The 15,830-nt window shown below is 38.1% G+C and overlaps 2 protein-coding genes across 3 annotated transcripts in view; both read left to right on the top strand.

Annotated features, from left to right (window-relative positions):
- Nucleotides 1–15,830, top strand: part of LOC136611242 (protocadherin gamma-A4-like) — a 292,538-nt gene that overhangs the window by 51,778 nt on the left and 224,930 nt on the right. The window lies entirely within an intron of this gene.
- Nucleotides 6,646–14,924, top strand: LOC136613142 (protocadherin gamma-B5-like). The gene is made up of 3 exons (XM_066593998.1): nt 6,646–9,041; nt 12,209–12,354; nt 14,738–14,924. Exons 1-3 carry the CDS (start codon nt 6,648–6,650, stop codon nt 14,922–14,924), a joined length of 2,727 nt encoding a protein of 908 aa, XP_066450095.1. The 5' UTR covers nt 6,646–6,647.

Raw genomic sequence — 15,830 nt, 5'->3', positions numbered from 1 at the left:
CTGAACTTACTTCTAATAAAGTTATTGGAGTTGATGTATCAGATATTAATGACAATGCCCCAATGTTTGAGAAATTAGAGTATACTGCATTTGTCTCTGAAAATAATTTACCAGGAGCTTCAATATTTAGCATTAAAGCAAAAGATTTAGACAGTGAAGACAATGCAAAGATAACTTATTCTACAATGTCTAGAAGTATAGAAGATCCCCTGTCTTCCTACATCTCCATGAATCCAGTGACTGGTGTCATCTATGCTCAACGGTCATTCGATTATGAGAAGCACAGAGAATTTAATATCCAAATCACTGCCAGAGACAATGGATCTCCATCTATGAACAGCAGTTCAACATTGAGAATTTGTATAGTAGACCAGAATGATAATTCTCCAATCATTCTGTACCCATCATCAGAAGTTGATAGCTCAACATTTGAGATGGTTCCTTGGATCTCTGAACAAGGCTCCTTAGTATCTAAAGTGGTGGCAGTGGATGCTGACTCTGGACACAATGCTTGGTTGTCTTACTTTTTACAGTCTTCAGAACCATCACTCTTCACTATTGACCAGCACACAGGAGAGATCAGTACATCACGTGTTTTTCAAGAAAAAGATATCATGAAACATGGAATTGTGGTTCTAGTAAAAGACAATGGGACTCCATCTCGCTCAGCTTCAGCCACTATAAATATGGTGATTGCTGATCAATTTCATCAGGTCCTTCCTGATCTGAAGACTCAGTCCAACAAAGAAGAATCTCAGTCCAACCTACAATTCTACTTGGTAATAGCCTTGGCATTGATTTCCTTCCTCTTTATATTGACTGTGATTATTGCAGTTGTCTCTAAATACAAAGAGTCAAAATCTTCTACCTCATTTGGATCCCTGAGTACAAGTTTATATCCACCGGTTGATCCAAGATTTATTTCACAGTTCAACAGTGGAACATTACCTCTGCCATATTCATATGATGTCTGTGTAACTCTGGACCCAAGTGAGCAGGAATTTGCATTTCTTAGAGCTCAACATAATGTTCCTGTGGATAGTCTAATAGATGCTGATGACTTGGGAATTGGAAGTGAGACTTTGAATAACTTATCCCCTGCAGAAAATATAATATCACAGGTATGTTTTAAGAGTTCCTATGAAAAAAGTTTGGTACCGTGTTTTCCAGTAGAGAAACCATATAATCTTGCAGATATGATATCTTTTAATGGCTAACAAAAATGCACAATGTTAATGCGAGCTTTTAAGAGTTCCTGAAATATACTTCTACCATATATCAAAGCAGATGAAAAACAATATTATTAGATAAAAGATACATTAAGGCCTTAGTCACACGGGCGTTTTTTCACGCGATTTGCGCATCGCATGACGGATGCGCATGCGCAAATCGCGTGACCGGCGCCGAAAAATCGGCCCAAAAATCGCCCGAAAATCTGCTCCTAGCCGCGTTTCATTAGAAACGGGCCGGAGCTGTCCAGCGCATTGCATTCAATGGAGCCGGCAATACAGCGGCTCCATTGAATGCAAGCGCTGCGGGCGAGTGTGGGATGAATTGTCGGGAAGGGGTTAAATATATAACCCCTTACCTGCAATGCATCCTTAAATGTGAAAAAATAAAAAAAAGGATGTACTCACCAGCTCCCGGCAGCTGGAGATCCCGGCGGTCGGCCTGCAGTGGGTGTGAAGGAGGTGTGACTCAGGCTTGCCCCTGATTGGCTCAGCGCTGAGCCAATCAGAAGCAAGTCTCAGTCACACCCATTCATGAATTCATGAATGGGTGTGACTGAGATCAGCCTCTGATTGGCTCAGGCTGAGCCAATCAGGGGCAAGCCTGAGTCACACCTCCTTCACACCCACTGCAGGCCGACCGCCGGGATCTCCAGCTGCCGGGAGCAGGTGAGTACATCCTTTTTTTTTATTTTTTCACATTTAAGGATGCATTGCAGGTAAGGGGTTATATATTTAACCCCTTGCCGACAATTCATCCCGCGCACGCCGGCAGCCCATTGCTTTCAATGGAGTCGGCTGTATTGCCGCTCCATTGAATTTAATGGGCAAACATTGTTCTTCTCTGCCACAGCTGTTCCAGCTGGGGCAGAGAAGAATGATTTGTCTTCTGTATGTTCTCAATGGGGTCGGCGCTGCTGCCGCCGGCCCCATTGAGCGCATATAGAGAAGAGAACAGGAATCGCAGATCGCAGATAGGTGCGATCTGCGATTACTGTTCTCTAATTTATCGGACGAGCGCATAAAAAGCGCTCATGTGTCCGATACCATTGCAAAGCAATGGTTTTAAAAAGTCGCCGGACGCATGCGCATGCGCAAATCGCGGCAATAAACGCCCGTGTGACTAAGCCCTAAGGAAAGATCTAACATAGAACGATTTAGAAAGAGCCTATTGGACTTTATTGATAATATATTTTCTATATGAAATTTACATATCAAAGACTAAGAACTAGTTGAAAAGTGGGGGAGGGATGATGAACGGGGGATCCAATATGTTTTATTCCTTTGATTATTTAGTAAAAAAGAACAGTATTTGTCTCCTTACTAGAGATGAGCGAGCGTACTCGGATAAGCACTACTCGCTCGAGTAATTTGCTTTATCCGAGTATCGCTGTGCTCGGGGCTAAAGATTCGGGTGCCGGCACAGAGCGGGGAGCTGCAGGGGAGAGCGGGGAGGAACGGAGGTAAGATCTTTCTCTCCCTCTCTCCCGCCCGCTCTCCCCTGCTCCCCGCTGCGACTCACCTGTCAGCCGCAGCGCCACCCGAATCTTCAGACCCGAGCACAGCGATACTCGGATAAAGCACATTACTCGAGCGAGTAGTGCTTTTCCGAGTACGCTCGCTCATCTCTACTCTTTACCTTTATACATTTCAATGGTTTGGTTGAGCTTAGCTTGATTATTATTGTCATTTCTTCGTATAAATTTTAATTTTGCAGACGAACACTGCTTATATTAAATTTTTGGCCGTTATATACTTTCTTCTATATACTTTTTCCCCTAAAATCAATGTCGCTCATTACTTCTAATGTACCAATGGATCCTCTGGTGCTCTGAATAACAATAGCAAGCTCCCAAAACTCCAGCAGAAGAAAACCTCTTTTGGAGCTAATCACTTGCCACTAGGATCTATTTCTTATGGCTTCATTCACAAGTAGCCTATTAAATCTTATTGATGATATGTTCTGTGTGTGCAATGATGACAAAAGTGTATGATGCAATTAAATGAGAATGTGTACTTAGTTTGCAAAAATGGAAAATGGTCCTTCAGAATTGTTTAGTCTGAGAGGAACTTTTGTCTGCAGTGTGTTTAATGGGTATGTCCATCTCAGATGTTTATGGCATATTCACAGGATATGACATACAAGCCTAATAAATATAACTTCTCCCTCTGGAACCTGTATCTCCCTGGAACTGAACCCACCCAATTCCTAGTCCTAGTCCAGGGGTGGACAGGATTATGGAAACAATTGAGCAGGGCTATTTCTAACATTTTCTATAATTTCCACAGATGTTTATGGGAGTTTTGAAAGCAGTGTAGCTCAGTGAGCTCTTCTGCAACTCAGTATATCTAGCCTGTTTCTGTAACTCACATGCATTTTATGGGACTTGCAGAACAGACCTACTCAACTACCTCTGTACTCATGCCCACTCCGCACCTTCTTGTGCAGATGTGTATTCCTGTCATAGCCATAATTGGCCAAGATGTGAATCCCTGTTTAAGTAGAAATAATAGAATGCATTATCTAATTTTGTATTACAGTATAAGTAATTTAACAACTTTATAAAGTCTTTTACTGTTTTTATGGGCATGTTCATATGGACTTTTAACAATTAGCTCGACATCAGAATTTTTTTACATTATCCTGAATGCCTTGGACTTCTGGTGTGAATTTTCATTTGGATGCACATGAGGATTTACCCCCATTCAATGGGGCAAATCTGTGACTGGCCACCTGACGTGGTATCCATGCAGATTTTCAACAGAAAACTGCACCAAGAATTGACATGTCAATTTTTTTTTCTACAACTTGGATATCTCAGTTTACATGTAAGAAAATCTATGCCACATGAACTACAGTGAGGATTTACATAGTGTTGAGCTAACCATGTCAATGAGGCCTTATGATAGCTAGAAGCAAAAATAAAATAGGCTGACAATTATTTCATTGAATAAGAACTGTGTATATATACAATAACTTTTTAGCAATATATGTATGACGTTTCTTTAACTGTAAGTAAGAAACCCCCTTTAAAATACTACCGAACTGCCCAAATAGCCAAATTTACAGTCCTATTTTTTAGACCACCTCAATATACCTGTGTTCATTAGTCAAAAGATTGCTTAACTCTAAAGTCTCAAAATTACCTATTTTCTTTGAGAGTAACTAGCCTAAAGACATTAAAATATTGTCAACATTTCCATTTGACTAAAATTTATTTTCTTGATACAATGTTATAACCTAAGGGTTTCAGATTCAGAAATACATCAGAGCACTAAGTGATAAATATGACAGAGGACATGATGACAGTTAGGTCTGTGTCACACGGGCACATGTGTATTTGCATGTTCATTTGCACCGCGCTTTTGTGAATTGAGCATTGCATTATTTGTGCACATTTCTGCTGTCATTTATGCACGTTGTCTACAATTGCACATGTAAGAAAACACCCACCGATGCTCTCAGCCATTGAATTGGCCAGTTAGTTTAATGAGTTCAAGGCATGTTCTTTTTCTGCACAATTGGTCAGAAAAATGGAGCATGGTGGGGGGTTTTTGTGCAAACCAATTTCACACAAAATACGCACTTGTGAACAAACCATTGAATTCAATTGCTTCCATTTTCTGCGTACTCTGCGCTCAAAATTTGCATGCGCAATTATGCCCATGTGACACAGGCCTTAGGCCACCTGCACACAAACAGATTTGCCTTGCAGGATCCGCGGTCGGCATCCGCACCATGGATCCGCAGCAAATACCATCCATAGCATTCTATGGAAAAATGCTTTTTCTTGCAAACTTGGGGAAACCAATTACGGTTTGCGTGGGCGGAGGAAAAGTCGCAGCATGCTCCATTGTCGTGTGGTGTCCACACAGACGGCTTCCTTTGAAGTCAATGGAAGCCGTCCAACCCGCAGCCTGTCCGCAATAGACATTGCGGACATGACGCAGATTCCGGGTCATTACCTAAGCAATGTGGATGGAGCCATCAGCTCACTGTTGGACATTTGCAGTACAGATTATTCTTTTCAGTTTTTTTTTCAATGCTGTTCACATCAAGAAGATCTGCCTTTTCTTTGAAACCAATGTTCTAAAAGCAGAGCGTAAATTGATCTCTTTGATATTTGTTGCCACTAAGTCTGGCTATACCATTCCATCGTTTGGCTCCATCCTGGGGCCAAATGACTGAATTATAGCAGTGCTGGATCCGGCACAAGCCAAGCCTAAAATGGCACCAGAAAGACCCAATTCACTGCAGTGGAGTCCTTAAGGCTTGTGGCACACCCTCCAATATTTTACTGAGAAAAGTGCATGCTACACTATTTTGCTTGGCATTCAGTTCTGGATATTGTCTGAGCCTAACCTTAGCCTCCAATGCAAGTTTGAACCTAGCCATTAATAGCAATAGTAAGTATTTGAAAATCTAATATTCACCCAAAAGCCCAGCTGCTCACAACCAATGCTAACATTCACCAGTTCCAGGAATTTCTACTTCCACATCCAAATGTACTTAGCCTACAGTCCAGCAAACAGAGGGACTGAGGCATTCATATTTATTAGAAACTTTTTATGAGGCCACTAATAAATATAGTATAAAACTCTTGGAATTCACCAAAAAATATCTGTTTACATTTTAGGAAGGCAAAATATTACAATCCTTCTATCTCATTTATCATTTTGCGTTTCGCTATTCAATGAAATATTGTATTTTCAGTGAAATATTGCATTTTCAATGTTTTGTAAAGTTAATTAATCTATTTGAACTATTAATGAAGTATCATATACACAGCTGCAGCTTTCTCTTCTATACCTGTTCTGTGTCCTGTATTATACTTACTATAAGATATGTACATTTTATCTTTCCATAGTCAGAAAAGCCACGTAAACTGTGCTATTATATGAATAAAAAAAGAAAACCTGTCAGATCTTTTAGCAATGGACAAAAAAATGTTTAGACTTGGGAATAATTATAACTACATAAAAGTCAGTACACAACTTTGTTATAATTCATGAGTGTCTTAAATCCTGCATTTTAGTTTTTTTTAACAATAATTATCAATCCTCAGATCAATCTTTATGTTGTGTAATTAAATGAAAATATGAATTTTAAGCCATCTTAAAAAATATTATTTGCCATATGAAGTAAAAACACTTAAAAACATTGATGCTGCAGTTCCCCATATACGCCTCAGAGCGCCGCTGTTTACCCATAAGGAAAATATTCTTCAGATCCAGAATCTCCTCCATGATTCACAGCGTTCAACAGCATTTCACACTAGGATGTGCCAACTAGAGGAATCAGAAGAAAGAGGGATTCGTTTTTAATTCTGCTGCATTGTAAATATAACAAGGAATTTCACCATTATATTTCTGTTGAGAAGAAGGATGGCTGGATTACAGCTGCAGGAAGGACAATCAATGCAAGGACTCAGATGGCAAGTAATATTCCCCTTCTTATTTTCCTGGCTGTGTCATTCAGTCTCTGGTCAGATTCACTATTCTATTAATGAAGAATTAAGAAAAGGTTCTTTTGTTGGGAATTTAGCAAAGGATCTTCAGTTAGATGTTAAGGATCTCTCCAGAAGAAGATTCAGTATTGTTTCTAAAATCTCTAAGAAATATTTCAGTATAAATCTGGATGATGGAAACCTATATATTGCTGATAGGATAGACAGGGAGACATTGTGTAGAGCTGCAGCTGATTGTATCCTTACATTTGATGTTGTGGTAGAAAATCCATTTAAAGTCTTCAATGTTAAGGTTGAAATTCAAGATATAAATGATAACTCTCCTAAATTTGTACATAATGCAATGACATTAGAAATGAGTGAATCCACATCACCAGGAATACGATTTGTTTTACAAAAAGCAGAAGATTTGGATGTTGGTATTAATTCTCTGATAAGCTACAGACTCAGTGCAAACCAGTATTTTGCTCTTGGAGAGAAGGTCAGCACTGATGGCAGTGTATTTCCAGAGCTTATACTAGAGAAGGCTCTAGACCGAGAGACACAGAACAAGCATGAGCTCATTCTAACAGCTTCTGATGGGGGAAATCCTGTACAGACAGGCACTGCCTTAATTACTATCATTATCACGGATATCAATGATAATGCTCCAATATTTGTACAGAATGTATATAAAGTAAGTGTTAGAGAAAATATACCAGTGAATTCAACAATTCTACAAGCTAGTGCAACCGATGAAGACGAAGGTGTCAATGCACAGATTACATATTCCTTCAGTACAACTGAAGATCATATTCTTCAAACATTTTCTATTAATTCCAGAAATGGAGAAATTAAAATAAAAGAACATTTAGATTATGAAGAAAATAAATTTTACGAAACTGCTGTGCAAGCAAAAGATGGAGGAGGCCAAGCTGCTCATGCTAAGGTTGTAATAGAAATCATAGATCAGAATGACAATGCTCCTGAGATATCCATAACATCATCATCAGATCTAATTCCTGAGGATTCAGCCCCTGGAACTGTAGTGGCCCTGATTAATGTTCATGACGGTGACTCAGGAGAAAATGGTGAGGTTCAATGTATAATTAAAGGTGATTTACCATTTGAACTAATATCATCAGGAAGTAATTTTTATAAAATCATTACAAAAAATAACCTAGACAGAGAACGAGTATCATCCTATAACATCACAATACAAGCCTTAGACAAAGGTTCTCCAGAAATGACTTCTACAAAAGTCATCCATCTAGAGATATCAGATGTTAATGACAATGCCCCAGTGTTTGAGAAATTGATTTACACTGCATTTATACCAGAAAATAATTTACCAGGAGCTTCAATATTTGGCACCCAAGCAAGAGATATGGATAGTGCAGACAATGCAAAGATAACTTATGCTATAATGACTAGAGACAATGAAGAAGATGTTTTCAGTTCCTACATCTCCATGAATCCAGTAACTGGGGTCATCTATGCTCAACGGTCATTTGATTATGAGAAGCATAGAGAATTTAATATTAAAATCATCGCCAAAGACAATGGATCTCCATCTCTTAACAGCAGTACAACATTAAGAATTAGTGTTGTAGACCAGAATGATAATTCTCCAATCATTCTGTACCCATCACCAGAGGTTGATAGCTCAACATTTGAGATGGTTCCTTGGACCTCTGAACCAGACTCTTTAGTATCTAAAGTGGTGGCTGTGGATGCTGACTCTGGACACAATGCCTGGTTGTCTTACTTTTTACAGTCTTCAGAACCATCACTCTTCACCATTCATGAGCAAACTGGAGAGATCAGGACATCACGTGTATTTAAAGAAAGAGATATCATGAAGCATGGATTTGTGGTTTTAGTAAAAGACAATGGGACTCCATCCCGCTCAGCTTTAGTCACTATAAACATGGTGATTGCTGATCATTTTCATCAGGTCCTTCCTGATCTGAGCAATCAGTCCAACAAAGAAGAACCTCAGTCCAACCTACAATTCTACTTGGTAATAGCCTTAGCATTGATTTCCTTTCTTTTCGTGTTGACTGTAATTATTGCCATTATCTCTAAGTACAAAGAGTCCAAGTCTTCTGCTCCATTTGGATCCCTGAGTACAAGTCTATATCCAGCGGTTGATCCCAGATTTATTTCACAATTCAACAATGGAACATTACCTCTGCCATATTCATATGATGTCTGTGTAACTCTGGACCCAAGTGAGCAGGAATTTGCTTTCCTTAAACCCCAGCATAATGTTCCTGTGGATAGTTTAATAGATGCTGATGACTCAGGGATTGGAAATGATGCTTTAAAGAAATCTTCACCTGGAGAACACCTCATATCACAGGTATGTGTTAGTATGCTATGAAATATTCTACTCATTTAACATAGATATGTTAAGGAAAATAATATATTTAGATAAAGAATAGATTAGTGAGCTGAAATGTTATGATACTCATACAATTTAGTAAATCAGTACGTGTTTTTCCTTCCACAGCTTTACATACTTTATTGGTTTGGTTTAGGTTAATAGTAGCTTTATCTTTCTTTTGAAATTGTAATGGAGGCTGGGTTGTGTAATTGGGATGAAATACTTCTAATATTGAAAATATGTATATATTTTATTATACTTTTTCATTTAAAAAAAAAATATGGCACTTGCCCATCAGAGTACTGAAAGATCCTCTAGTGTACTGAGGTTCTAACACAATAATGCATTTCCAAGGTCCAGCAGAAAACTACATTAAGAGATGACTTTGGAGATAATCTCTTGCTGCCAGTAGGGTATGTTTATTTTGGGATGATTCACAAAAAATTTATTTAGGCTTTATTGATATTTTCCTTACGGATATATAACAAGAAGGTTTATGGTGCAGTAACTTTAACTGCTTTATATAGTGTTTTTCAATTTCTTAAAATTAACAAAAGCAGAAGTTTAAGAAAATGTTGCTCATTAGTACTTGAGTCATATATCAACTTAGTTTTATGTTTTTATGTATATATAATAACTGGATATGTATTCCTATCTCATGCTACAGACAAATTTATTAGCTTAAGTTATAAAGTTGCAATATCAAAATGTAAAACAAAAATGCAAGAAATTATACTCTAGAACTTTACATGTGCTGTGCGAAATAATGTGAATAATTCCCCATATGAACGATATCCCAAGTAATGATGAAGGAAAACTCAGTAAGCTAAAGAAGACTCCCCAGTGTTACTAATAGTAAATATATATAAACGATATTTACAACCACGCATGCCTCCTTTCTCTAGTATGCTGGATTATGGAGGGGGGGGGGTAGTGATGGAAGTGTGTGGGAGTTTATTTCTTTTTTTCACTACTTTCTCTCCACTTTATTTGTGTGACCCTGAGAGTTAATTTACTTGTGTTTCTTCCTCATGTTGGAGTTTTTTTTGTGACTAAAACTATCAGTACCCTAAGGATGTATCCCAGCACCCTACTGTGTAGATGTCCATTTTGGGCAAGATTATTAATGAAAATTACCAAGTGAAAGATTAAATAAATGAAGGTGTAATATAGGTTTTGTTTACCATTTGGGTTATGGATATTTTTGGTTTCCAACAGCCCAAACACAGTTACACACTTCAGGGTTATGGATCACGTAGAGCCTAAGGCCAGATTAATAAAGGTTTAAGCTTTAATAAAATAATGGGACATACCAGTCTTTGAGATTGATTCCTGGAGCAATACAGAGAAACATGGACAGTCCTGCATCAAATGCAACTCTTTGATCTGGCAATTGGAGATGAGATGACTTCCCACAGTTTTAAAGACTCTTTGAGGCAAATCACTTTCCCAGGCAAGCTATGTAGATGTGCTGATGTTTGGGATGAAAACCCAATTTAATATTTTGGTCATATTTTCCCAGTGGGCACTCTAGGAGGGAAACTTTGGTCACCCTATTTCATAGCATGAATTTATCAACCAATAAATACCAAAGATTGTGTATACAAGATTATTAGTCCAGTGGATGTGCAATTCCACAGGTTCTAAGGATCGCACATTGGGTTAGATGTATTGTGTTTGGGGCGCACTCCCGGTTCGTAAAATATAACTTGTGTATGGCTAGGCCTCTTAGATGACTCATAATCCCAGGGTTTTTTTTTTGTCTCATCTCAGTAACTGGATGTCACAGACAGCCAGTCTAGGGAATGTGTATTGGGAGACCAGAAGGAACAATGGTATCTCCTGTAACTCGGTGACTTCTTTACTATGGAACAAAGGGCATTCAGGTCTGGCCCAAAAGCTGTAGATGAGATAAAAAGCCTGCTGTACAATTGTGAGTGGAAGTTTAATGAGTATCAATGAAAGCCTGTTTGTGGTAAGATATACACTTGAACTTCTTCATTAATCCACCCAGCTTTTCCAAATAAAGGTTGGCTGATACTAAAGACACTAGCTGACATACAGGGATGAGTGAATCTCTCAGTATCACTTCGTTACACTGACAAATTAAGAGACAAAGTCAAAACACTATCACAATCCACCAGCTGCAGGATTTTGGTCTACAAGTTTAGGCAATGATCAAAAGTACAGAAAGTGTATGTTATAATAGGTTTCACATGTACATTATAGGTGCTTTAATATGTTTCTTCGGTAGGCCAGCCTCTAAAATACTGGAATGCAGTACAGCCCAGCAAGTAAAACGTACAGTTTATTTCCAGAAGCTATGTCCACATATTGGTTTAATCTTACCAAGTCATTATTTCTTTATAGTAGCATAAGATACTATTGTATATATTAAAAATAAAAACCTATTGGATCTAGAATATGAAATAGAATATAACAGATAACATGGACCTTTTTTTTACATCAAGGACTTTTTAAAATGAAAAGCTATAGTATCCCAACAAAAGTAATTGGACACTTGAGCAAGAATCAAAAGTATTATTTATTTAGATGTTACATATATAAGATATGTAACACAACTGTTTAGTGGGGCCTCCTAATGATATTTAATACTCTCCATGACATACTTTCTACTAAGGTCTGATAGACTTCGACTTGTTTTTCCCTTCATTCATCCTGCAAACATCTGTCAAGTTCTGGCAAAGAAGATGCATCAGCCAGTCTACAATTGTGCACGGAGCATTGTTATTGGACAGTTGCGCAATGGAAGAATGCTCTGTGGAGTGATAAATCCCGATTCTCCATCTTCAAATCAGATGGACATACCTGGGTGTGGAAGACACCTGAAGAATGCCTTTTGCCTGTGTGTGTTGTGCCAACAGTTAAGTACAGCAGAGGTTCCATTATGTTCTGGCCTTTAAGTGGCATGTTTTCAGTCTGTTGATTCTAGTGGCAAGAACCATGAACGTGGAGGCTTATGCCTTGACATTATAGACAATAATGTGCTGTTGACAATGTGGCAATATTCTGGAAAAGGTCAGCCATACTTTTCAACAAGACAACAAGCCTTGTCACAAATCCAATGCTGTTTTACATTGGTTTGAGGATGTTTATGTTCTACTATTGAACTGCCTGCACAGAGTTCTGACCTGAACCCTACTGAACAGCTTTTGGACAAACTGGAACATCGAATAAGGGAATATGAAAAGCATTCATCTTTTTTGAGAGAACTCACCAGACATTTGCAGAATGCACTGATGGAAATACCAGCTGAAGGGTATCAGATGTTAGTGCATAATATACCATGGAGAGTATCCAATGTCATTAGGGCTAAAGGAGGCCCCACAAATAAATGCTACTTTTGATTCTTGCTCAGGTGTCCAATTACTTTCGGTAGGAAACTTGTATGATGCCAGATTGAGCAAAGATTAAGTACAAGATAGGTAAAATAGCTGTTATAGAAATTTTTACATAATAAGTTACTTTAATTAGAACATAAAATTGAAATAATAGATGGTTTATCAGGAAAATCAGTGTTATATGTAATGGGGAGGATTATTTGAACACATTGTATAATATGGCATCTTGGGTTCCTTGAACCATACAGATTAACTCTTAGAGGTTAAGAAAAAAACAAAGAAACTATTTTCAGTCTCTAAGGTCTTGGTCAGACGAGCAATTTTTTTAGCACATAAATAGCCGCTCTAGAAAAATTGCAGATCATGTCCACACGACGGAACCGCAACAAATGTCCATAGCATGCTATGGAAAAATGCTTTTTCCTGCACACTTATGGAAACCAATAGCAGTTTCCATGAGTGGAGGAAAAATCTCAGCATGCTCCATTTTCCTGCAGTGTTCACATGGATGGCTTCCATTGAAATCAATGAAAGCCATCTGACCCGTGCCCATCCACACTTTACATTGCGTTCAGGTTGCGGATTCCACATTATCGCCTAGTGATGGCACAAGAAAAGAGATTTGAAAAAAAAAACCTGTAGTGCGCACATCCAACGGTGAGCTGCCGGGTCCACTCGCAGTACAGATGAAAAGCAGAGAAGACAGGTTTGCATGGCCACTGGCTGCGGTTGTGGCCGAATTCCACTGCGGGCTCCCGAATACGAAGTCTGGCTCTGCAATGTGCAGGCGAACATACAGTGCTTAAGTTGCATATCTCCTGGAGGTACTAGCACTATTTCAAGATAGTATGTACTTGCTGATTTTCGGAAGTTCAAACAAAATATGTCAGGAGAGGGAAAACACTATGGCAAAGAGATACTCTTATATTTTGTGTGGATAATCCTCAAACTTTTTTCAAAAAATAATTTATTTCTGCTGTGTGACAAAAATACTTTAGAGGTTCACAGCAAGATCTGCCTTTTCTTTAAAAGCGGTGTTCTAAAAGCAGTGCGTAAATTGATCTCTTTAATATTTCTTGCCACTAAGGCTGACTATACCATTCTGTTGTTTGGCTCCATCCTAGGAAATAAATAAAATAAATCTTGTTATATGTATAGTACCAACTTATTACGCAGCGCTTTCAAGTAGTTTATTAATGACCCCCCAGCAAGCTGGGTACTCACTTTACTGACCTCGGGAGGATGGGAGGCTGAGTCGACCTTGAGCCGGCTACCTGAACCATGCGGGGTTTGAACTCACAACCTTCAGTTTGTGAGCTAGAGATTAGGACTGCATTTCTGCTGCCTTAGCATTCTGCATCACACAAGGCTCCCAAATGGCTCAAAAATGGCAGTGCTGGATCTGGCACAAACCAAACACCCAATGGCACCAGAAAAACCCAGTTTACTACAGTGGAGTCCATAAGGTTTTTGGCACACCCTCCAATATTTTACTGTGAAAAGTGCAGGCGACAAAACTATTTTGCTTGGAATTCAGTTTTGGATATGTGTCTGAGCCTAAGCTTAGCCTCCGATGCAGATTTGAACCTAGCCATCAATAGCAATAGCCAGTATTTGAAAATCTAATATTCACCAAAAAGCCCAGCTGCTCACAACCAATTTTAAATTTGCCAATCCTAGGAATTTCTATGCCCAGATCCAAATGTACTTAGCCTATAGTCCAGCAAACAGATGGACAGAGGCATTTATTATTTGTTAGAAATTTTTATGAGGCTACTAGTAAATATAGTATAAAAATCTTGGTTTTCACCCCAAAAATATCTTTTTAAACTTTAGGAAGGTAAAATATTACAATCCTTCTATCTCATTTATCATTTTGCGTTTCGCTATTCAATGAAATATTGTATTTTCAGTGAAATATTGCATTTTCAATGTTTTGTAAAGTTAATTAATCTATTTGAACTATTAATGAAGTATCATATACACAGCTGCAGCTTTCTCTTCTATACCTGTTCTGTGTCCTGTATTATACTTACTATAAGATATGCACATTTTATTTTTCCATAGTCAGAAAAGCCACGTAAACTGTGCTATTATATGAATAAAAAAAAGGAAACCTGTCAGACCTTTTAGCAATGGACAAAGAATTGTTTAGAATTGGGAATAATTATAACTACATAAAAGTCAGTACACAACTTTGTTATAATTCATGAGTGTCTTAAATCCTGCATTTTAGTTTGTTTAAAAATAATTATCAATCCTCAGATCGATCTTTATGTTGTGTAATTAAATGAAAATATGAATTTTAAGCCATCTTAAAAAATATTATTTGCCATATGAAGTAAAAACACTTAAAAACATTGATGCTGCAGTTCCCCATATACGCCTCAGAGCGCCGCTGTTCACCCATAAGGAAAATATTCTGCAGATCCAGAATCTCCTCCATGATGCAGACAGTGTTCAGCTGCAAGAAGAAATACACAGCATTTCACACTAGGATGTGCCGGGTATAGGACTCAGAAAGAAGAGGGATTAGTTTTTCAGCTGCATCATAAATATAACAAGGAATTTCACCATTATATTTCTGGTGAGAAGAAGGATGGCTGGATTACAACTGCAGGAAGGACAATCAGTGCAAGGACTCAGATGGCAAGTAATATTCTCCTTCTTATTTTCCTGGCTCTGTCATTCAGTCTCTGGTCAGATTCACTATTCTATTAATGAAGAATTAAGAAAAGGCTTAATTGTTGGAAATTTAGCAAATGATCTTCAGTTAGATGTTAAGGATCTCTCCAGAAGAAGATTCAGTATTGTTTCTAAAATCTCTAAGAAATATTTCAACATAAATCTGGATGATGGAAACCTATATATTGCTGATAGGATAGACAGGGAGACATTGTGTAGAGCTGCAGCTGATTGTGTCCTTACATTTGATGTTGTGGTAGAAAATCCTTTTAATGTCTTCAATGTTAAGGTTGAAATTCAAGATATAAATGATAACTCTCCTAAATTTGTACATAATGCAATGACATTAGAAATGAGTGAGCTGATCTCCACTGGAGCTAAATTTGTATTACAAAAAGCAGAAGATTTGGATGTTGGCATTAATTCTCTGATAAGCTACAAACTCAGTGCAAACCAGTATTTTGCTCTTGGAGAGAAGGTCAGCACTGATGGCAGTGTATTTCCAGAGCTTATACTAGAGAAGCCTCTAGACCGAGAGACACAGAACAAGCATGAGCTCATTCTAACAGCTTCTGATGGGGGAAATCCTGTACAGATAGGCACTGTCTTAGTTAATATCATTGTCACTGATATCAATGATAATGCTCCAATATTTGTACAGAATGTATATAAAGTAAGTGTTAGAGAAAATATACCAGTGAATTCAACAATTCTGCAA

Source organism: Eleutherodactylus coqui, chromosome 2, assembly GCF_035609145.1.
Source record: "Eleutherodactylus coqui strain aEleCoq1 chromosome 2, aEleCoq1.hap1, whole genome shotgun sequence".
Taxonomy (NCBI): Eukaryota; Metazoa; Chordata; class Amphibia; order Anura; family Eleutherodactylidae; genus Eleutherodactylus; species Eleutherodactylus coqui.
Note: the sequence above shows the minus strand (reverse complement) of the source record. Positions and strands in the feature narration are given on the sequence as shown.

What these genes read in the sequence shown, in the direction of transcription:
- LOC136613142 (XM_066593998.1), top strand. Translation starts at nt 6,648, where the DNA reads ATGCAAGGACTCAGATGGCAAGTAATATTCCCCTTCTTATTTTCCTGG. An exon ending in GAGAACACCTCATATCACAG is followed by an intron (nt 9,042 to 12,208) that starts GTATGTGTTAGT and finishes CTGCCTGCACAG; the next exon opens with AGTTCTGACCTGAACCCTAC. An exon ending in CCAGCTGAAGGGTATCAGAT is followed by an intron (nt 12,355 to 14,737) that starts GTTAGTGCATAA and finishes ATGAATTTTAAG; the next exon opens with CCATCTTAAAAAATATTATT.